The sequence below is a fragment of the Dermochelys coriacea genome, chromosome 2, assembly GCF_009764565.3.
Source record: "Dermochelys coriacea isolate rDerCor1 chromosome 2, rDerCor1.pri.v4, whole genome shotgun sequence".
NCBI classification, from domain to species: domain Eukaryota; kingdom Metazoa; phylum Chordata; order Testudines; family Dermochelyidae; genus Dermochelys; species Dermochelys coriacea.
In genome coordinates, this window is record NC_050069.1 from 61,545,077 (window position 1) to 61,570,328 (window position 25,252).

General features: G+C 40.8%; 1 protein-coding gene across 1 annotated transcript in view; it reads right to left on the reverse strand.

Moving 5' to 3' along the window:
* Nucleotides 1–25,252, reverse strand: part of PREX2 (phosphatidylinositol-3,4,5-trisphosphate dependent Rac exchange factor 2) — a 305,019-nt gene that overhangs the window by 130,070 nt on the left and 149,697 nt on the right. Inside the window, 7 exon segments of the mRNA XM_038389170.2 lie at nt 5,177–5,313; nt 8,093–8,178; nt 11,725–11,873; nt 16,532–16,624; nt 16,751–16,829; nt 16,831–16,891; nt 22,024–22,096. Coding sequence (XP_038245098.1) covers nt 5,177–5,313; nt 8,093–8,178; nt 11,725–11,873; nt 16,532–16,624; nt 16,751–16,829; nt 16,831–16,891; nt 22,024–22,096 — 678 coding nt within the window.

The window sequence follows — 25,252 nt, forward strand, 5'->3', positions numbered from 1 at the left end:
TTGGGCTCTAATTAATATTTCAATGTATTTAATAATGTATGATGCTAATCAAATATGGAATAGGCCGAACACCCTTCTCATCCCCTTAGTTGACATGCAACCTACCTATCAATCTCTCACCCTCCAATTACTATAGCAGAATAAATGACAAAAATAATCCTGCATTGTGACTGAACTGAAATCAGAGCCTATAAAGAGAAAAACGTGTGGGATGAAATGAAAGTTAAGCAAGGATGCCAAGAGTTAAACTTCAGTATGTCTTCTAAACAAACGGTTAAACCAGGTTGTGCTTGGTTAAGGTGCAATATACATTCATTACCTTTATAATCATTTGCAAAGTAATGGTTAGTATAATATCCTGAAGGATTAAGACATATTTTCTCTCTAGATAACTCCACATTTGAATCTTCTTTACCTTTTACTCTGAACTATTTATATCTCGCTTAAGACTTTGTGATTTTTTTAATTAATTTTCATGAAGAAACAATAAAAAGTACAAAAAGGTAAACAACATACAGCTGTTTATGTTACCAAATACTGCACATTTCACAGGATAGCCAATAAAATTATTCAATTCCATAACTTTACAACTTGTCAAAGCTGCAAGACCGAACAATACAAAATCAGACAATATTACACAGACATAGCCTGGTAGGGTGGGGATAAAAAAAAGACAGAGGAGGAAGAGACTGGAGGAAAGCAACAGGAATGGGTGTGGGGGGGGGAATGGAAAGGTCAGTGCTTAACATTTTGTGTTTTAACTTTTGGACAAAATCTTCCCAAGGAGCTCTCTTGATTGTTTGCAGTTTGTTGGGCACAAGCAGGACACAGGAAATAATTTTGAATCCATTCTGCTTCCCAGGCTGATCCAGATGTTGCTGATTTGACTACAGAGTATTTTACAAGTCTCCTCTGCTCAGACACATGGGCAGCATTCAGCCAGTATCTATACCCATATCTAAATTGAGATTTAAGTACCTGTTGTTCGTTCAAAGGGTGCCTTATTCTGGCTGACACAGAACAGGTTCCTTATTATTCCTAACCTGACATTAGACAGCCTATCACAAGGAGCAACATTATCTGAAACTTATTTCTATTTAATTTTGCTGAAAGTGCAGGATCACAAAAGTTAATATAAAAGACTATTCCACAATATACTATTCTTAAAAAGGTTTTCCAAGAACACTATATAATGCATGTAAGCTAAAGCTCATGCACAAACTCTACAGGATCTTCTTTCAAGTCACATTTAGTGTCACCAACAAAGAAACTAATAGATGTTGTATCACAATCAGTGGAACTGCAGTCAGAGGACCATATACCTTGGATGGGGCTGTTATTAAAGGGACACTAAGAAGACAGGAGTTAGGCAGGAAGCAACTCAGCCACATGGACACTGCAGTGCAGAGGGTTTACTAAAGTTCCACTTGTTCAACTTAACCTGCATTTAGTTTCACTTTTTGTGAATGAAACATGGTGGCAGCATTTGAGCTGTGAGTTCTCTGCAGTGCAGCAGGTGGCAGCATGAGCCATGGAACTCATTTTGAAGCCCCCAAGAGCCCTGGATTTTGCATATCCATACTTAGACCAGAAATGGACCCAGTGGAAGGAGGAGTTTGAGCTGGACACAGACCAGGCCGTGCAAGAGGACAATATCAGTAGGAAAGTAAAACTGTTATTTTACCTTATTGGGGAACAAGGCAGAGAGATCTGCACCCCTCGGAAGCACACCACTGCCTCAAGCCTCACAGGAGCCCTAGGAGCCCTGGGAAACTATTCCTCCCTAAAGCAGAACAAAACTATGACACAACACAGATTTTTCACTAGAGACCAAGCCAAAGGGGAATGGCTAAATCCCTATATTTCTGCCTTACGCACACTGGCTACTATGTGCAATTTTGAAGACTTGACAGACTTCCTGATTTGGGAAAGGACAGTCTGTGGCTCTTGGGATCACCACCTGCAAGAAATACTGCAGGAGCGGCTGCTCCTGAAAGGTGATCTCACATTAGACAGATAGGGAGCGGAAGCCTCAAGTGAAAGAATGAGAGCCCTAGAAGGCACAAAAACCCCACAACTACATGCAGTCAAGAATACAGGAGAGCAAGTAGCCAAGGTTCCATACACATAATGAGGGGCACTAACTGTGGAAGACAGCATGAGCAGGTCAATGAGAAGTGCCCGCACTAGGACAACATTGCAAGGAATGTGGCAAGTTGAATCATTTTAGTAATGCGTACAGGAGCAGAGAATAGTCCCAGAAAAATTCAATCAGATATGTAGAAGAGGGAGATGTCACATCAGACAGTGTTGATAACGTCATTATTATCTCCTTGAGTCTGAGAGCATATTACATTCAGGCTGTTGGGACAGGAAAGCAGCAAGGGACAATGCCAACCTCCATGAATGCAAAAGTGTTAATAGTCCAATTTCAGCTGGATAGTGGGGCCTCCTGCAATATGATCAAACATATCTTTCACAGAGAGCAGACACAATCTAATAACATACAATGTGAGCTTAATACTGCCCATAGGAAAATGTGACCTCAATCACTAACCCAAAAAACAACAGATGATACCAGCAGAAGTTTGTGGTGGTGGATGATGATAAACACCATCAACCCCTCTTGGGCAATACAGCCATACAAGCCACAGGTTGGATCAGGTGCAGCATCAGAATTTTATAGCTAGAGTGCAAGAAACAAAAAGGGAAATTCCATGGACAATGGAGATAATTTTAAAAGTATATAGGGATGTTTTCAAAGGCAATGGGTGCCTCAAAGGAAAGCTTCAACAGGAAATAGACCCAACAGTGGAACCTTTGAGTTTACCATGAAGGAAAATTCCAGTGGTACTTTGTAATCCAGTAGTCAAGGAGCAGAAAGTCTGCAGCGTAGGCACATCATAGCACCCGTAAAGGCCAATACAGGCTGGGTAAGAAGCATGGCAATGGTAAAGAAGCCGTCAGGAAAATTACATTTCTGCATAGACCTAAAACCACTGAACAAGGCATTGAACAGATGTCCCTATCCACTTCCCACAGTTGATGACATATTGGTAGAACTTTCCAAAGCCAGAAGCTTTGTAGTCTCCAATGTGATGGATAAGTTTTGACACATAAGGCTGGATAAAGAGTCCAGTATGCTGGCAACCTTTGCAACATCATTTGGTCACTGCAGATGGCTCTGCAAGCTGATGGGCATGAGCCCAGCCCCAGAGATGTTCCAGAGAAGACTCACCCAAGCACTGGAAAGGTTGCCTGGGGTGAAAATAATTGCAGATGATATCTTCATTGTAGGTGAAGGGAGCAATGATACAGAAGCTGAACAAGAGTATGACAGAAAACTACAGGTTTCTGCAGCAATGCAGAGACAAGAACATAAAACTGAACCCAGAAAAAGTGTGATTCAAACAGCATGAGAATATATACATATACATCTACTCATAGCAGAGGGATCAAAAGCAGATCCCAACAAGATCAAGGCAGTCAGAGACATGCCAGCTCCAGTGGATGTGAAAAGGGTACACAGGAAAGATATATTTTCTGTCCATGTTCTGTCCACACCTGGCTGCAGTACTGAAACCCATCCATTGGCTCACAAAGCAGGATGTTGAGAGGGACTGGGAAAGTCCCCAACAGCAAGCATTTGACAATTAAAACAAACGATAATGGGTGCTCCTGTGCTGAAGTACTACCAGCCAGGAAAATCACTAATACTGCAGTGTGATGCATCAGACACTAGAAAGATCACTAAAGTTAACACAAAAGACTATTCCAAAATATATTATTCTTACCCAGGTTTTTCAAGAGTACTGTATAAAACGACTGCCAGATCATTTGGTCTGACCTCGTATATATCACAGGCCACCAGAACCACTCAGCACCCAAACAATAAACCCAACAACCCAAATATCACAGCCCTCTGACTATAGAGATTTGTCTTATCTTTGGAAATTTCAGCATGCTGCTCTGATCCAGATGAGTTTTTTTTAAACACCAGGAAATGCTATATGTGGGAAGAAGAATATATATTTTGTGACATACCAAACAACTTTTAATGGAATTCACATCCAGTTGCAGTAATTGTTCACCTAATGATAGGCATGCAAGTAATTTTAAGTTCTCCTTTTCTGGATGCCCACCCATCTCCATAGTAAATCCACATCTGTGAAACAGTCAGTCCACCTCAGGTATGAAGTACTTATTATCCATTTAATTTAGCCAGTTTAGGGCAAAAGAATCCATGCTACTGTGTCTGGGAGTAAAAATACCCCTTTTGACCAGAATTCAGAGATCTGTTGCACTCAGTCTGCACATGGAATGTAACTGCTTCAATTCTATACTGGAGCACAAAGAAATCCAAAGAAATATGTTCATGACGCAGTATTTGCATGATGCAGTTGAAACAACCCCTTATTTCTGCTGCGTATCTCATATCTGTTCAGTAGTCTGAGAGGAGGATTTCACATTTAGTTTTAATTGCATTTTAATACTCACTGAAAGACATTGTGAAGTTAATTAACTGGTTTACAGTTTATGAAGAATTTCCAAGAACGTGGAAAGATTATATTACCGAATCCAGCTGTTTTGTTTTATCGTGACAATTACTGTGGACATTCAATTTTCTTTCTAAACTAAAAGCAAGAATAATTTATTTGCTCATATAAAAAAAAGGAAACTCAGAATCCTTGAAATAATATTTATTTCTAACACTGCACTGTAATGGAAGTGTAGAGAAACTTTTACAGACAGGATATATTCACTCTGCCTGTACATGCTAAGTGTTAATAAAGTCAGGAAAAAGATCAATTGTTTGTGCTATGTTCTCATGAGCACACAGCTAGCTATATAAACTCCACTCCATCCAGATGAGAATATATATCATGGTGTTTTCTGCACAGAGCTATAATATTGCTGGAAATAATCCTTTAAAAAGATAACATGAGAAAACTATTTAGTTAAAAGCTTCGTTTTTTGAAGCAGAACTTAAAGAGACCTTGAGTGTAAGCAATAAATATTAAGTAATCTCATCAGTTTTTATACTTTAAATTAGCCACCTCCCCTTTATTCCTTCCCCCCCCCAAACTGGATGTAAAGAACAAAACAAAAAAACAAAAAACAACAACAAAAAAACAATGGGTAGAGCAATGAGGGCATAAGCAGTAAACTTGTCTACCTGCATTGGACGCCTATATTTCCTGCAGGCTGTGACGTGGGCAATAACACTTGCATGAGTCTCTTTGCTGACGTTAATTCCATTCACTTTAATTATGCACTGTCCAGGGTGGAGACCTGCTGCAGCTGCCACAGTCCCTTTAAAAACAATTGTGAAAGTTGTCAAATTCCATGCTAAAAGATCCGCTTTTAAACATACAGTCCAAGTGCCTCATTCTGCTTCAGTATCTGCTACTATTGATTCTTGCATGACTATTGCTAGTACAATAGAGTTCTGAAGTCAATGAGACTCTGCAAAGATTCAGGGTTCCATGCTAAAGGATCCCCAGTGTGGGGACCATATCATAATCCTGTAGAACATTTTACTGAAAAGCTGTTCAAAGAGAGCTACTACAAACCTCAGCTATATCAATTTAATTGTAATTGTCTTAGAACAAATTTCACCTGATAAAATACTGCAGACAAAGATATCCTCTATTGGTTTTGTTGTGTCTGATTTCAAAGTTCATGTAATACTTTATAGCTTATAAAAATAATATGATGTAATGCACTATTTCACTAAAATAACATATTGCCAACAGCCCAGTACTGATGTATAACCCAACAATAACAAACCAGTGTGCATATGAAATTAAGGAAATGTTATTTCAGTAAGGAAACAGATTTTAATTTTAAGCTTCAAGTATGTAGTTACTAAATTCTTACTAAGTAAGAATTATTTTTTAAAAACCCCTTAATATTCCTCGTTTCCTCATAGTCAAATTCTATTGTGAAACAAATTCTGAAAAATTGTTAAACACTACCAACTGAGGCCATGGTCAGTTTGTTGCTAAATTTCCCCAGGCACCTAGCTGAAAATGCTGGGGAAGATTTGACTTTTGTAGTAAAAGAGGATAAAAAATATCTCTAATTTGAAAATAACTACAACCATTCAGAGTCCTAAACCTTTGCTCTTTGATTATAGCAAATGTCCCTATTGATAAATAAAAATCAGAAGCTTTCTGACAACTCTCCCTGTAATTCAACGTAAGTCTTAAAGCAGACGAGGAGTTTCATGTCAAACAGTATGTGAAAAATCCAAGTTCAAAGGCATTTCTGTGTATTCAGTTCTATTTTAATCTCTTTACCATTTCATGTGTAATGGAAAATGCCTAGCTTCCAGCTTAAACAAAAAAACAGTCAACGGTTATTGGAATAGGAAATTTTAATCATTGTGAATAAAAATGAAGAATACTCTGAATAAAAAATAAAATATACATTTCAGTGATTTGTTTCCATAGTAGAGTGATAACCCTGAAAAAGTCCTCTATCCACTGAACAAGTATAGCAATGGTAGTGGCAGTGTAAAATATCTTGCCAGCATGCCTCAAACCTATTCTGGAGGGACTGGCTCTTGGAGTTTGAAGTTAGTTTGGTCTCCAGGCATATTCTATTCTTTTCTCCTCTGTTGAGATTGCCAACAAAAGATGCCAATGAAGAACAAACATGTTGCCCCCAGGCTGATACAAAATTTTGGGGCCCTCCTGTATAGTTGAGGGGCTGGCAAATAAAAAAATCATATTTTAACTTGTAAACTGTCTAAATTTGATAAGGAATGCATTTAAAAAATAAATTTGGAATCCTATACTATGATTTTTAACAATCACTTTTTACAGACTATAGCTGCACTTTAAATTAAGTTACTAGAGTAAAGTGTCTTGAAATCATACCACAATCAGCTAATCTGGTTCCAACAAATATCTGAATTTAGAGACAAAGCTTAAACAGATCCCATTAAATAATATCCTTCAAGACTACATAAATGTTATTCAGACTCCAGAAAACCATGGTCCCAGTTCAGGAAAACTTTTAAGCATATGCTTAAGTGAATCCTGGTTCAGCAATTCACTTAAGCATGTGCTTATGTGCCATCGAAATCAATGGAACTAAAATATTTGCTTAAATGCTTTGATGAATAAGGATGGACAGCTGAACTGAGACCCAGGTGTGGAAGTAATTAACAGACTGGTGAGTATTAGACTCTCTGGTCTTGAAGACCTGGTTTCTGGAACAACAGCTCAGGCCAAAATTGACTGGTTCTTTCAACTGGTTGCTTTGCCAAACTTAATCATACTGCTTGGTTTAAGGCTTCTCAGTTACAGGGGGGTAAATTGCCACAACATAGGCTAAAAATATGGTTTTAATGAGCTCTGCATTTCACAATATACAACAGATTGTTTACTATCGTCAGCGATAGGGAATTAGAGAATTCTGCTCCTCATCAGTGTCAGAACAGCAATCCAGAGTACATTGGGTTAAAGAGCTGGCAAATGTTTGGCAATCATGTCACAGAAAGGACATAAAACACTATTAGAGCAAACATCTGTAGTTAGTAAAATGGTCTAAGTCACTAGAGCCCAGAGCTGTACGAAAGGATTTGTCCAAACTGCACATATGTTCTCAAAAGGGTTTTTAGATGAGTCAGACCATAAACATGTAATTTAATAACTAAGTAGCCTTCAGAACGTTGCTTCCAAATGCCATTTTCTGGATCAATTATTTTTGCATTTAATAATTATTCCTGAATCTGTAAAGGATATTTGACCTTAAAACCTATATAAGTATTACTTAAAGAACTAATCTAAATATTTGTAAAAACCAAAAAGAGAGTCTAAATTTTAGCCATACTAGCCTATTCATAGACAGTATTTGAATGACTACCTATTTACCATTTGTTATGCTTGTAACAAAATAACATTCTGCAGATTTCAGGTTAAAACTATTAAAAATCTTATTAGGAAGTTTGAGTTAATGGTGTTTGTCTCAACAGGGAATATGTAAACTGAAATTATAATTGTAAGTGTGATCGACCTCGACCAGGCCTAATAAGATGTTAGACAGATGATTACCATGGTCCCATTCAGCTCCTGTTTCTTACCTCTCCCAATAGCATGGACAACCGATGGACCAAAGCCCCGGATTTGGAATCCAAGCCCCTCTGCAGAGTCAGGGATCTTCACTGTCCTAATACCAACAGAGATTCAAGATCAAATATCAGATGTTAACATTTTTTTTTTAAAGTAAAGATTGGTCACAGTGGGAAAAGTAACAGGCAGTTAAAATCTGCTTAAACTCCTCCCTGTTATTTCTCATAATTTTTAAAAATAAAAAGAGCTAAAGGAAAGGAGAGATGGTTTGGCCAAAGCTATTTATTCATTTATATTCTGTAGTGCTCATCACTGACTACCTAAGCATTTCACACACAGAATGATTTTACCTTCACAATATCCATGAAAGCAGGAGAATATTATTCTATTTTAAAAAGAGAACTCAGTAAAATAGATTAAGGCCTACATTTTCAAAAGTGTCTACCGATTTGGGGTTCATCTATTTTTGACTCCATATGAAACAAACACTTTGTTTTACATTCTTGCTGTATTTACCTCATAATGCTATCAAAAAATGAAAAGTCAGTAAGGACTACAGGGTAAACTTTTTCATTTGAAGTTCCTATAGACAATATTTGAAAAATTGAAAACTTTTCCCCCAAAATTCCAGTTTTAAGAAAAGGCCAAATTTTAATGAAAATTTCCATCCAGTTCTGACTTACAGAGAAAGTCACAGAAGTACAAATAGGAGCAAAAAAGAAAGAGGACTGATCATGATGCTCTTATTCAGTAAGGACATTGAAACTTGGCCCAGAGATAATAGCATGATGAGACTGTAAGACTAAATAGTTGAACTGTTATGAGAAAGGTAATTCCATTTCATGGAAAATTTCAATATTTCAAATTGGTTTTGTTCAAATTTGGAATGAAAACCAATTTCAAAATTCTGGGCAGAGGTACAGGTACCCCAGCTCACAGGTAATCCACCTGGTGGACTGCCACAGAGGCACAGACCTTGATAGTCCTGAGATCCTCAACTCCTGAATACAGTGATTGCTGGGCTCCTAGGGAGGTGTGGACTCTAGATGCTTTGGGAGCCCAGGCTGCTGAGGAGCTGAGAGCCTGGAATCCAAAGCTCCGCAGTTCTCAGGTTCCCATCAGTCCATCAGACAGGCTGCCAAGGAGCTGGGAAACCTGGCAAGGTTCTGCTGGAACTTTGTCAGAATAGAACTGTTTCCGGAGAACATTTAAATTTTGACGAATCAGCAAATTCCAGTGAAAAAATATACTCTCCTTAGGCTTCAGAGCCCAAGCTCCAGCCCAACCAGTAAGAGCTCCACTAGACCGAATCTGTCAACCTGGGCTGGGAGGTTTGCTGCTGTGGGCTGTGTAGATGTACCCTTAGGAACTATGATAATAAACAATAAAAATAATTTTGAGAATTGGAAAGAGATAAATGTAATTTTAAAATGCATTCATACAGTATTGTAAAAAAAAAAAAAAAAAAAAAAAAAAAAAAAAAAAAGTTCTTCGTTGAGTATAAACCAGCTTCATTACTTCGCTTCTTGTTTATAGTAGGGGAAGCTGAAAATACGATTGGCACTTGGAGACAATTATAGGCAGAGCCTGAATCCAAAACTTTTTGCAGCCCAGGCGTCTCTCTAAAAACTGACTTATTTTACAAACTGATTTTTAAAGACAGTTGGATGTTAACTAAAGCTGGAGAAAACTCAATGGTCTCACTTTGTAAAATTTTCACACAAAATGCATTATATAAGCATCTCTCCCTACTTCATACACACACTCTGGGGGAAACTATGCAAGACCCAAGTCTTGTAGTACTCATTAGTTTAAGTTGCTTTGTGTTGTGGACAAAAGCTGAGACATATTCATTTTCACTTAGGTCTACACAAGTGAAGGCCAAAGCGCTGACCAAGTGCACCAACCAGCCTGCAAATGTTAAGTTTTTCTAATTTTACCAATATGGGACTCAATCCTAAAGCTTTTGTTCACAAGTAGTTCCACTGTCTTCAACTGGAGTTTTTTTTCTGAATAAGGAATTCAGGATCAAGCCTCTCCCTAGCAGCACTGTTTTAGCAGAGATTGGTAAATTTTGCAATTATCTATCCCACAACTCATTCTTGAGAACGTTCATAACGCATGCTAAGACAAACAGTAATCAATCCTATAGTCTTCCCTCACTAGTCACCGGATGAAGTTGTCTTAGAGATAGGGTATCCAGGAATGCAGGAAACTGCTTTCATATATGAACCCTTAAATACTGGACAGAATATCAACAGAAGCCTGATGAAAACTTAATGAAAAAGCTGTTTATTATATTTGCTGTATATAGTATATTGCACTTTACATTTGGTTCTTAATAGAAAGGCCTTTACCTTGCAGACTGTGCCAGGAAAGGGAGGCAATAAATACATTTTTTAAAACAAAAAACAAAGGGAAGAAACCAAAGGTTAGCACAAACCCTAAATACATACATACATACATATTACAAAGATATAGGGGTACACTGTGCCTTCAGACATGCCCAACAAAAGGTAATATGTAAAATGCATCATCCCAAGAGTACATCCAGAGAGCCACTCCTCTAGGACACAATTCTTTCTTTGCTTCCCCCTTTTATTTTCTGTGGGTTTTTATTAGCTGGGACATCCCAGTGCCAAGATGCCTCTACCTGCTTACGGATGTGGATGGGAGGATAATTCTCTTTTCTTCCAGCGCAGACCCACACTACGGTTAGCCTGTGCATGTGTGTAAGGGGGGGTGATTCTGATTCCCCGTTCTGTGCAGCCACATAGTCCAAGTCACAATCTAGTCCTTAGTGTAATTTTGGGCCTGATTCTCCGCTCTCTTAGGCTAGTGTAAAGCAGGAGTAACTCCATTAAATTTAATGGACCTATGATGTAAGTAACGGTTAAATCAGGCCTTTCATTCCTCTGTTTCTACTGAACACATGTATTTAAGGCTTAGGCGTAGATGAAAAGAACTGAAGAAGTTGCACAGTAAACAGGCACTCCATACTTCTTTACATAAAGGGGACACCAGTCACATAAGAATTGTCAAAAAACATTATAATGTGAAGAGTCCAACTGTTAATAAAGATCTTGAGGGGTTACTTTTTATCCTATGTACTTTATTTGTAGAACCAGAACAGAATGCAAAACACTTCTTAGATCATTGAGTCTAACCCAGGTGAGGTCTGGACAGTCCCTAGACAGAGGAAGTTTGTTAAAAACAGAATGTCAGCTAAGTGGGTCAAAATTGCCTATATATTCAGAGAAACTTTATTATATTTGTGGTTTCTACGTGTATTTAAAATGACAGACTTGAACGTAAAAAGTGACTGATGTTTTTCCTTTGCTGTTGTTGGCAGATAAATGTTATACAGATAAACTGAAAGCAGATTGATTAGATGTGGGGCCTGACATGTTGATATTTTATCAATCATTTTATTATTCAAGAACAATACTTTTGCTTGCTCAGATAAGTGTATATGGGCCATTTAAGCAATTTAAATAACCTTTCAGCAATAGTATCCCTTATCCCAATAATGCAATAACATTAAATCAGTGCTATCTTTCCTGTTTACTGCCTAGACATTTGCCTTCTAGAATTCATTTTAGTTATCATTTTTTAAATTCCCAAAACAGGAAGCATAACTTACTCCCTTGGTTTTGTGCTCACGAGTACCCTGAGGGGCCTTCTGCTGTTTAAGCATGCTTTCAGGAAGCAATCCACTTCATTGAAGGGTCTCAAAAAAACTAGGTCACCATTAATGGCAAATCTCTTCTTCCCAACTTCCAGGCCTGCCATCTAGGTGAGTGGGGGGGAAAAGAAACAACACTTGAGCATTTTGCTTTTTTTTGTTCTTGCTGTTTTCTTCTAGGTTTGGTTTTTATAACCACCATTGTATTGATTTTGTCTGCCTATAGACAAGCCCATTAGGAGTCAGTGATATAGACAATCTTTTTAGTCTCCTCCACACAGCATGCACAAGACAGCCCTAAACTATACCTGGCAAAAAGTGGATTGTAAACTCCAAGTTTCAAAAGCACCTAGCATAAAGGGCCCTGATCTTGACTAGGCCCTTTGGACACTGCTGCAATACAAATCAATAGCCTTAATTATTATATATGTAGATAATGTGACAGATCTTATTGGGCCAACTATTATTATTACCAATTAACTAACTTCCCTACCTGTTGTTCTCTAAAGAAACTGAAACTTACTTTCAAATATAGAGTCTTGCTGAACATTTTAAGAAGTATGTGAATATTTCATAAGTTACAAAAACAAACCATAAACTAAAAGTTTTGAGTTTCACATCTTTGAGTGAGGTATACAACACATCAGGTCAAAGAGACCCTTTCAATTATTGGCCAACTAGGGAAGAAACTTCTTCCAGCTAGAATGTTGCAGGATGTACAGAGCTGCTCAAGGCATCCTCCAAGTCTTATCGCCACTTGAGAACAGGGCTGTACTAGACAGTTGACAAAACACAATGGAATTACAGAAAGATAACAGGGCTGGACTCAGGCTGGATATAACCCTATGGTTGCACAATACCTCTTATTTGTTGTGTTTTCTTTAGGGCTGTCGATTAATTGCAGTCAACTCACACGATTAACTCAAAAAAATTAACTGCAATTAAAAAAATTAATCGTGATTAATTGCACTGTTAAACAATAGAATACCAATTGAAATGTATTAAATGTTTTGGATGTTTTTCCACATTTTCAAATGTATTAATTTCTATTACAACTCAGAATATAAAGTGTACAGTGGTCACTTTATATTATTATTTTTATTACAAATATTTGCACTGTAAAAATGATAAACAAAAAATAGTATTTTTCAATTCACCTCATACAAGTAATGTAGTGCAATCTCTTTATCATGAAAGTGTAACTTCCAAACATAGATTTTTTTTTGTTACATAACTGCACTCAAAAATAAAACAATGTAAAACTCTAGAGCCTACAAGTCCACTCAGTCCGACTTCTTGTTCAGCCAATTGCTAAGACAAACAAGTTTGTTTGCATTTACGGGAGATATTGCTGACTGCTTCTTATGTACAATGTCAACTGAAAGTGAAAACAGGCATTTGCATGGCATCTTTGTAGCCGGTGTTGCAAGGTATTTACATGCCAGATATGCTAAACATTCACCCTTGTGACGGGGAAAGGCCAGATGGCTATAGAAAAGTAGTGGGAGATAGATACATTAGCTCCAGGCTAAACAAATCCCTGGTACCAGGTTAAGTGAAATGGAAGCTGCTCCAGGTCAATTAAGACACCTGGGGCCAATTAAGAACTTTCCAGAAGGCAGGGAGAAGGCTAGGTTGATTGAGACACCTGCACCAATCAGGGGCTGGCTGAAACTAGTTAAAAGCCTCCCAGCCAGTCAGGTTGGTGTGCATGTGGGAAGAAGTTGTGCTGTTGGAGAGGCTGAGTAGTACACATCATATGAGGCACAAGGAAGGAGACCCTGAGGTAAGGGTGAAGTGGAGCCTGAGGAAGTAAGGGCTGCTGTGGGGGAAGTAGCCCAGGGAATTGTACATGTCATGTTTCTAAAAGATCAGCTACCATAGCTGATATTATTAGGGTCCCTGGGCTGGAGCCCGGAGTAGAGGGTAGGCCCAGGCTCCCTCCCCCCCCCCGCACCTTTGCCCCCTGTTTAATCACTGAGACTGGGAGACAACAGAGACTGTGCAAAGAAGGATAACTTCTCCTCACGTCTCTCGCTGGCTTATGATGAAAATGGCTCAGTAGACTGTGACCCTTGTCTCTAGAGAGAGAAGGGTTACGTGCAGGGTCACGGTGAGCCTCTGAGGCTAGTGAAATCCGCCAGAAAACACGGGACCCACGGAGGCAAGGACAGAGCTCTGTTACACCCTTCATGCTTTGGCCACCATTCTAGAGGACATGCTTCCATGCTGATGATGCTTGTTAAAAAAAATGTGTTAATTAAATTTGTGACTGAACTCCTTGGGGGAGAACTGTATGTCTTCTGTTCTATTTTACCCACATTCTGCCATGTATTTCATGTAACAGCAGTCTTGAACGATGACCCAGCACATGTTCGTTTTAAGAACACTTTCACAGCAGATTTGACAAAACACAAAGAAGGTACCAATGTGAGATTTCTAAGGATAGATACAGCACTCGACCCAAGTTTTAAGAATCCGAAGTTCCATCCAAAATCTAAAAGGTATTAGGTGTGGAGAATACTTTCAGATGTCTTCAAAAAGCAACCCTCTGATGCAGAAATTACAGAACTCGAACCAACAAAAAAGAAAATCAACCTTCTGCTAGTGGCATTTGACTCAGATCATGAAAATGAACATGCGTCAGTCCGCTCTGCTTTCGATCATTATCGAGAAGACCACATCATCAGCATGGACACATCTTCTGGAATGGTGACTGAAGTATGAAGGGACATATGAATCTTTAGCGCATCTGGCACGTAAATATCTTGCGATGCCGGCTACAACAGTGCCATACAAAAGCCTGGTGTCCGGCTATGCCAAAAAAATGACAGAAGACATTAGATATGGGTTTAATCAGGCTGCAACTTTATTATTAGATTTCTGGGACTAACCCAGCAGATATAATGTGCAGTTCAGGTGAAAATGCCCATGATTCACCGGGATTGGGGGGTGCTTTTTCAGCCAGGTCCCTCCAGCAATTTCCTTGCCGGGACCTTACCGACCACTTCCCCTCATAGGAGGGGTTAAGGTGGACTATAATGATGGGGGTGTTGGCTCCCTGCTGTACCAATAAAAGGAGTCCCCAACTGCCCCTGGCTTGCTCAGTTACCAAGCACCTCTCCTTAATTCCTTTTCCAAGCCATTTATCCGTTCTTTTGTGCCTTAATTTATGGAGTACCTGCACTGAACATCCGCTATACACTTAAATAAAGAGCTGCGACATATGGCCCACCACCTGTCATGCTATGCATGAACAGAGCCCACCTGAACCTGTGGCGAGGAAGGTGAAAACCCCACCACCACACCTAGCCAATATGGCATTAAGGGAAAAATTCCTTCCCAGCCCCCCTTAACGGGGCAGATAGCATAATGCCCACAGCTATAGCTAACACCCAGCATATTTGTAACCTAAATAGGGAGAAAGGGTGGGTGCTGCCCAGCCTATTCTGAGTGAATGAGGGGAGGGGCAGGCCCAGGCTGACCTTTTAAAACCCCTCATTCCTAGGTGGTGAGTCATCCACCATGCTGACTGCTTTTTCAGCAGTTTTACATCTCCCCTCCTCCACAAGGCAGAAAGTATTGCCCTCTTCTCCTGGCCAGCCAGACAACTCCTTTCCCCACCCCTGGCGTAAAGTGCAGGGCAGTGATTCTCACTTTCAAGTGACACTGTAAACAAGAAATGGGCAGCATTATCTCCTGCAAATTGCAACCAAACTTGTTTGAGCAATTGGCTGAAGTAGGACTGAGGGGACTTGTAGGTTCTAAAGTTTTACATTGTTTTATTTTAGAATGCAGTTTTTTTGTACATAATTCTACATTTGTAAGTTCAACTTTCATTATAAAGATTGCACTACAGTACTTGTATTAGGTTGTAATCAAAAATAAATATAAAATGAGCACTGTACACTTTGTACTCTGTGTTCTAATTGAAATCAATATATTTGAAAATGTAGAAAACATCTGCATATTTAAATAAAGGGTATTCTATTATTGTTTAACAGTGCAATTAATCACATGATTAATCATGATTAATTTTTTTAATCGCTTGACAGCCCTAGACTCCTTTTATCCTAATCCCTATCTCACAGTGAGATATAAAGGCCTTTAAAACCATCTCTAAAAATCTCTTTTGTAAAATAAAATCTCAGAATAGAATATTTTACTGTCACACTTCTCTGTATAAGTACCGTAAGTCCCATTCATGTCAGTGTGAACTCTGTATATACCCCACCGAGATCTATCGAAGCAAGCTAACGTAAACACAAGCCTTCTAACTTACTCATGCAACATCTCAAACTCTATATTTTACATTATTACAAATAAAAATCATAAAAGCCTTGACACACACCACATTTATGGGAAATAAATCAAATCTATATCTGAGGGGCAACACACGTTTATTTTCATTCATTACATTTTCTTCTCAACAGTGCTTCTGCCACTCATGAATAATGATGCCACTGTACTCTATGAAGCACATGAAAATAAATATATTTATAATTTATGTATTGTATCTCTAAGTTCATATATTAGAAATCATAAGTAAAAATAAAATGATAGCAATAGCAAGTCACAGCTCGATTATAAACAAAAAATTATACAAACAATTAAAAACAACACTTTTTCTTATAAACAGCCAAATTAAAACACTACATTATCTTAAATTTTCAAAATTGTATATCAAAACCAGATGTAAGTGTATATTTGTAAACATTATCATAAAACAGAGTAAAACATCAGACTATATATTAATATACATTACCTCAGCATTTGACCCCTTCTCCACTAATTTAATAATTGGTACTTTGTTTTTGTCTTCTAAACCAAAACCATAGCTGCCTTCATTAGATTTAATCTGAAAAAAAAAATAAAATTACACAATTTGCCTTTCCATGATACAATAATGTGTGGTGTTTATTTAACGTTACTGAATCCTATTTATTGCTTGCCAAACACATTATCATTCAGTTTGTTTACTTACCAGTAGTGACTTGGCTATGACATTTTCTACTACTTTTAAATCATGTTTCATAAGCCTGTGCTTCATATTTGATCCTTCCTTCTTCATCCGCAAAAAAGCGAAAAAGAAGTGGCTCATCTTTAAATTCACTTTTTTCTAAGACTGTATGATACAAAATTCAAAGATTAATCCTTTTATTATGAATTCCTGAACATATGTTTTAAAAACAGTTAAATATTGGTAAAGCGCTTCCATAGATTAAATGCTACAAAGCAATTTTTGAGTTAGTTCTACTCTAGAGGAGTTTGAATTTTCATAATAAATTACACTTTCTAATTGTGTATTTTAAAATGAATAAAAAAAAATCTTAAACAAATAATGGCTGAAGGGCAGTTGAGGCCTCCCCTCTTCTTCTCTAAAACGCTGTTGGGGAAATCATCTTTTCCATTGTTTCAATCAGAAGACCCATGCCTTGAATCTTCTTATTGGCTTCTTGTTTCCTCTGATGGCATCAAATTTAACCTCCTTGTCCTCAACTTCAAAACCCTACATATATCTCCGCTCTTATTCCCCATTTTTCCTCTTCTTACTCTAGACACTCCTCCTGATTTCTGTCTTTCTCTTCCCTGGGGCACTCTCTCCTATTCTCTGCTTCACGCTTGGTCATGCTCCTCCAATACTCACCTCTTTCTCATTCACCAAATGCCTGTTTTCTCTTCTTTAATTGCTCTTTAGAATGTCACTTCTTATAGCAATCCCTCCTACTTTCTTCTCGCATTCGTTCCCACATTCTCCCTTTACTGAACTCTTGTGCCATGTCTGGTCTTTCTGCATTAGTGTTGTCTAATGGAAACTGTGAATGCATCTGGGCAGGAATCATGTCTTTGTCAGGATCCTGGACAAGGGAGGCACGAGTAATGGCAGGAGCTTGGGATTCCAGAACTGAAGCCAGGGGTCAGAGCCAGTAACAGGGTCAAGAGTCAAGCTGAGGGGCTTATATAGGGACAAGGAGCCAATCAGGGATCACTAAGACCACTGTCAGTCAGATTCCTTGAGGCAGAATGTCCCATGGCATGGAACCTCAGTGGATTGAGGTCACAGGAAGTGGCCCAGTTACAGCCACTACTGGGTAGTACTGTGCGAATGTTGGTTGCTTAGTAACCCTTGAGGCCTGAGTTCAAGTCCCGTTGATCCTGATATTACTACAGCACCTCCCATAGGGAACTTGGGGGCACCCTGGTGGAATATATAAGCAGCCCTTGATGTAAAGCAAACAATCCCGCACTGGGTGTTGTTCTTTCCTCATTGTTTTAAGGTCCCTGGGGAGGGGCTTCTCCTTCATAGCTGAATGGATTAGGGACAAGAGGTCCTGGGGAATGGTGGCATCCAGGAAATTATGCGGCCTGAGGATATGTGGTGACTCAGTGTGGGAGTAGTTGTGGTTAGGGAGGTATTCCCCTTTTTGGGACAGGGAATTGGCTGCCTTGTTCTGGGCTCTTGGGTGATAGCAAAATTAAAGCATGTGAAGAACAGGGCCCATCAAAGCTGTCTTTGGTTCAGCTCCTTACCCTTCTGAGATACTCCAAGTTTTTATGATCTGTATATACCTTTGAGGTGGTGGTACCATTCCCCAAAGATGGCTTTGATTGATAGAACCTTCTTATCTAAAATCTCATAATTTTGTTCTGCTGGTGTGAGTTTACGAGAGTAATAGGCAAAAGGGAGCAGGTGCTGTTGGGGGCCAGATCTTTGGGAAAGTATTGCCCCAATTGCAACATTAGATGTGTTGGCCTTAACAACAAAGATCCGCATTGCACTGGGATGAATCAGGATTGAAGCACTGGTGAAGGCCCTCTTGAACTGGTTGAATGCCTACTGACCAGGTGAAGGTGATATGTTTGCAGAGGAGCTTTTTCTATGGACTATCTGTGCGGAAACAAAATTTGTATCTGCATCTGATCCATGATATACAAATAGGGGCTGCAGACAGTCACGGATATCTGCAGATTTGCAGGACTCTAGCTATCTGATCTTAAAACCAAGGAATGAAGTGCCTACAAAAATTAGTGAACTCCAGGAAGCATTGAAGCTCCATGATGTTCCAAAGGGCTGCCCAGGTCCAAACAGCATCCACCTTTCTGGAGTCAGTTAAGAAACCCTTATTGGACAAGAAGTATCCCAATAACTCCATGGAGTGCTAGTTGAAGCTGCACTTCTCAAGATTTCATACATGCCATGTCAGTGGAGCTGATCCAGAACTGACCAGACGCGTTGAGTGTGCTGCTCAGGGCTCTCTGAGAAGAAAATATATGGTCAAGATATCCTAGATCCAGGAGTCGTAGTCTATCATGAAATATCTCATTTGCAAAGTGCTGGAATGGGGTTGTAAGACTGAATGGCATTACCAAATATTTGTAGTTTCTGTACTAGATTCAAAAGGCAGTTTTCCACTCATTCCCTGCACAGAGCCACACCAGGATATAGGCTCCATGCAGGTCAAGCTTGGTAAACTCCTGGGCTGATGTTACAGTCCAACAATTCCAGAACGAGTAGGAGAGGGTACTGGTTTCTGATGGTTACCTGGTTAAGGACCAGTAATCCACACATAAAAGCAGAGTCCCATCTTTCTTTTCAACAAACAGAACTCAGGCCCCAGCAGAGGAGGTGAAGGGATGGATAAATTCTCCTGGAGTCCAGGTTCCAGCTCAATTGGACAATCATAGTCAAACTGGAGTGGGAGGGCAGCCACATTCTTTTTCTTAAAAACATCCATGTAGTCATGGTATTTGGTAGATAGGATAGGAGTCGGGTCTAATGGGGGTCCCTGCTGGGCCACAGCCTAGGCCTATGGACTCCTCAGCAGCATCCTGAACTCAGGATAGAGGGGTGCATCTTGGAGTCAAGACTCATATGATGGTGCATGCAGGGAAATTTGCTGACAGAATTCAGTGCAGAAACTGACTTTGCTGGTCATGAGTGGCCATTCACAAGATGTTGAGAATTATGAGGAAGTGTAGTGAGATCCAAACCAAAGGATCTCTCTATGGTCCTTGATAATGACTTCCAGGGGTACCGTTTCCAGTATTATTGGGCCTTAGGACAGGAGCGAGCCATCTATAGTCTCTAAAAGGTGGGGGAGGAGCATTTTTTGTTGCAGTGGGATGCCTAAGGCTTGTGCCATATCAGTGTCTATAAAACTGTCCACAGCCCCAGAGTCGACGAGCACCCACAAGTGGGTAATTCTAAGGGTTTCCCTGGGACATGCAGGCAAACCTGGAGTTGCAAGTGCTGGGCTCACTGTGCCTTGCACGTGCTTCAGTAAGAAGTTGGGGATGGATATCCCTCGATCCAACCAGGCTGATCCCCCTTACTGGGCCTGGGCTTGGTCATTTCCCTACTTTTTCTGTGCAAGAGCCTGTGACGGGCAGCTGGCAAGTGTGTCCAGATTCTCTGCAGTAGAAACACAAGCCATGGCGTCAGTGGTAATCCCTCTCCTCAAGGTCACATGATGATGGGCTGCATCATTTTGTATAGGTTCCGGGACTGGGCCACAAATGGGTACTGCGGTACATTGTCTAGATGGTGGTGAAGCCAACTTCCTCTCTTCATTTCACTCATTCAGCCTGTAGTCAAGGCATATAGCAAGACTGATGAAGGCATCTAGATGAGTCGGGGTTTCCACGAGAGCTAGCTCATCCTTGATCTCTTCTACCAATTCCGGTGCAGATTACATGAGCGCGGCAGCTTCATTCCATTCTGTATTCATTCCATGAGTTGCCTAAAGTAGGCAGCTTAGGAGGCAAACAGTCCCTGCCCTTGCCATAGTTTTCAAGGGGCTGCTTCCACCAAGTGAGCATGGTGGGAGTTGTCAAAAATAGAGAAGGCTTGGAGGAAGGCACCCCATTTTGACAGTGCTGGACTCTGTTGTTCCACTAGGAGTGAAGCCCACTCCAGCACCTCTCCCTTCAGGAGACTAATTCTGAGTCCTACTTTAGCCTTGTCAATGGAGTACAACTGTGGGTGGAGTACGAACAGCAGGCACCATTGATTGAGGAAAGCCCTACATTTTGCAGTCTCCATTGAAATGCTCTGGGATGGGGACTGTTGGACCAGAGTCCAGGCGCACTGTGGCACAGTGTTCTTGTCCCGCAACCAGGCAGCTGCTCTCACAATAGCTGGTTCTTGGCGGTGTACTGTGTCATCTGGGCCTATAACAATGTTTTCATCAAGTAGCTTGGGGGTCTGCACTCACCAGGTCTGGTTCTCAAACGAGAGCTGCACCACTTGTGTCTGCGGACTGTCAACCTGACCAGATGATCAAGTGCCCCATGGGACATTCGAGTAGGGGAAAACCCACTGCCTCTGTGTCCCACAGGGACAAATTTCTACATGGGTTACTGGTAGTCCAGGATCCTGGTCAAAAGGGAGGCAGGACTAGTAGAAGGAGATTGGGATTCTGGACCTGAAGCCAGGGGTAAGAGCCAGTATCAGGGTCAAGAGTGAAGCTGAGTGTCAAGCTGGAGTCAGAGTCAGGAGTTAAGCTGAGGGACAGAGACAGAGCCAGGAATCAGGCTATGGGTCAATACCAGAAATCAGGATCTGTGTTGGGGTTTCAGGGGTCAATCAGGAGTCAGAATCCAAATCAGAGCTGAGATCACTACCTGGAGTTCAGGAACAGAGCAGCGGGCAGTGATGGCAACTAGCTAGGGTCCACATTGTTGCCTGGACACTTCCTGATATGCCCCATGGGGTTATACAGAGATAAGGAGCCAATTTGGGCTCACTAAGACCACCATCAGTCAGGTTCCCCAAGGTGGAACTTCCCGTGGCATTGAACCTCTATTGTGGGTCACAGGGAGTGGCCAGGTTACTGTTGTTGCAAAGTGATTGTGTGGGGATGTTGATTGGTTGCTCTCAAGTCCTATTGCTCCTTACAGTCTTACTCTATATTTGAACAGCAAGATGAATTTTTACCACTGTCTAAGTGGTTATTAATAAAAATCCACCATAAATCCTTCAAAAAGATTGCAAAAAGACTAAAAGCCCCACTCCACACTTGTACATACTCTTCCCTACACTATTAACTTAATATAAAATAATGCAAGAAAAACCTAGTTAAACATTTGTTTTTTAAATTTCCAGACAGCTCCCTCTTTTCAGGTACACATTGAAATGATTTACTGATTTTCTCTTCGCCCTTTTCTAATCTCTTGGGGTGGTCCCTTTACCATTTGCCTGCTATTCAGAAGGAATTCAACCAAATGTGACCTTTAGCTTGCACAGAATTTACTTACCATGGTGCATAAACCCATTGTCACAAAGTCCTACGCCAAAGATCATTGCTTCTTCCCTGGTTCGACAATCCCCCTGTTAAACCATAATAAACATTATGTAATACAAGAGCATCAGAACATAAGAATGGCCATACTGGCTCAGACCAAATGTCCATTTAGCCCAGTATCCTGTCGTCTGACAGTGGCCAGTGAACAGAACAATTTATCAAGTGATACATCCCCTGTCGTTCACTCCCAGCTTCTGGAAGTCAGAGGTTTAGGGACACCCATTGTGTCCCCGACCATCTTAACTAATAACCATTGATGGACCTGTCCTCCATGAACTTTGCAAATTTTTTTTTTGAGCCCAGTTATTCTTTTGGCCTTCTCAACATCTCCCGGCAATGAATTCCACAGATTGACTGTGTGTGGTATGAAGTAAAAAGAAAAGGAGTACCGGTGGCACCTTAGAGACTAACAAATTTATTAGAGCATAAGCTTTCGTGAGCTACAGCTCACTTCATCGGATGCATTTGGTGGAAAAAACAGAGGAGAGATTTATATACACACACACAGAGAACATGAAACAATGGGTTTATCATACACACTGTAAGGAGAGTGATCACTTAAGATAAGCCATCACCAGCAGCAGGGGGGGGAAAGGAGGAAAACCTTTCATGGTGACAAGCAAGGTAGGCTAATTCCAGCAGTTAACAAGAATATCAGAGGAACAGTGGGGGGTGGGGTGGGAGGGAGAAATACCATGGGGAAATAGTTTTACTTTGTGTAATGACTCATCCATTCCCAGTCTCTATTCAAGCCTAAGTTAATTGTATCCAGTTTGCAAATTAATTCCAATTCAGCAGTCTCTCGTTGGAGTCTGTTTTTGAAGCTTTTTTGTTGAAGTATAGCCACTCTAAGATCTGTGATCGAGTGACCAGAGAGATTGAAGTGTTCTCCAACTGGTTTTTGAATGTTATAATTCTTGACGTCCGATTTATGTCCATTCATTCTTTTACGTAGAGACTGTCCAGTTTGGCCAATGTACATGGCAGAGGGGCATTGCTGGCACATGATGGCATATATCAGATTGGTAGATGCGCAGGTGAACGAGCCTCTGATAGTGTGGCTGATGTGATTAGGCCCTATGATGGTATCCCCTGAATAGATATGTGGACAGAGTTGGCAACGGGCTTTGTTGCAAGGATAGGTTCCTGGGTTAGTGGTTCTGTTGTGTGGTGTGTGGTGCTGGTGAGTATTTGCTTCAGATTGGGGGGCTGTCTGTAAGCAAGGACTGGTCTGTCTCCCAAGATCTGTGAGAGTGATGGCTCGTCCTTCAGGATAGGTTGTAGATCCTTGATGATGCGTTGGAGAGGTTTTAGTTGGGGGCTGAAGGTGATGGCTAGTGGCGTTCTGTTGTTTTCTTTGTTGGGCCTGTCCTGTAGTAGGTGACTTCTGGGTACTCTTCTGGCTCTGTCAATCTGTTCTTCACTTCAGCAGGTGGGTATTGTAGTTGTAGGAATGCATGATAGAGATCTTGTAGGTGTTTGTCTCTGTCTGAGGGGTTGGAGCAAATGCGGTTATATCGTAGCGCTTGGCTGTAGACAATGGATCGAGTGGTATGATCTGGATGAAAGCTAGAGGCATGTAGGTAGGAATAGCGGTCAGTAGGTTTCCGGTATAGGGTGGTGGTTATGTGACCATCGCTTATTAGCACCGTAGTGTCCAGGAAGTGGATCTCTTGTGTGGACTGGTCCAGGCTGAGGTTGATGGTGGGATGGAATTGTTGAAATCATGGTGGAATTCCTCAAGAGCTTCTTTTCCATGGGTCCAGATGATGAAGATGTCATCAATGTAGCGCAAGTAGAGTAGGGGCATTAGGGGACGAGAGCTGAGGAAGCGTTGTTCTAAGTCAGCCATAAAAATCAGCGGCACTGCGATGGGTACCCGCATGGCCCCACAGTATGCCAACATTTTTATGGCTGACTTAGAACAACGCTTCCTCAGCTCTCGTCCCCTAATGCCCCTACTTTACTTGCGCTACATTGATGACATCTTCATCATCTGGACCCATGGAAAAGAAGCTCTTGAGGAATTCCACCATGATTTCAACAATTTCCATCCCACCATCAACCTCAGCCTGGACCAGTCCACACAAGAGATCCACTTCCTGGACACTACGGTGCTAATAAGCGATGGTCACATAACCACCACCCTATATCGGAAACCTACTGACCGCTATTCCTACCTACATGCCTCTAGCTTTCATCCAGATCATACCACTCGATCCATTGTCTACAGCCAAGCGCTACGATATAACTGCATTTGCTCCAACCCCTCAGACAGAGACAAACACCTACAAGATCTCTATCATGCATTCCTACAACTACAATACCCACCTGCTGAAGTGAAGAAACAGATTGACAGAGCCAGAAGAGTACCCAGAAGTCACCTACTACAGGACAGGCCCAACAAAGAAAAAAACAGAACGCCACTAGCCATCACCTTCAGCCCCCAACTAAAACCTCTCCAACGCATCATCAAGGATCTACAACCTATCCTGAAGGACGAGCCATCACTCTCACAGATCTTGGGAGACAGACCAGTCCTTGCTTACAGACAGCCCCCCAACCTGAAGCAAATACTCACCAGCAACCACACACCACACAACAGAACCACTAACCCAGGAACCTATCCTTGCAACAAAGCCCGTTGCCAACTCTGTCCACATATCTATTCAGGGGATACCATCATAGGGCCTAATCACATCAGCCACACTATCAGAGGCTCGTTCACCTGCGCATCTACCAATCTGATATATGCCATCATGTGCCAGCAATGCCCCTCTGCCATGTACATTGGCCAAACTGGACAGTCTCTACGTAAAAGAATGAATGGACACAAATCAGACGTCAAGAATTATAACATTCAAAAACCAGTTGGAGAACACTTCAATCTCTCTGGTCACTCGATCACAGATCTTATAGTGGCTATACTTCAACAAAAAGCTTCAAAAACAGACTCCAACGAGAGACTGCTGAATTGGAATTAATTTGCAAACTGGATACAATTAACTTAGGCTTGAATAGAGACTGGGAATGGATGAGTCATTACACAAAGTAAAACTATTTCCCCATGGTATTTCTCCCTCCCACCCCACCCCCACTGTTCCTTTGATATTCTTGTTAACTGCTGGAATTAGCCTACCTTGCTTGTCACCATGAAAGGTTTTCCTCCTTTCCCCCCCTGC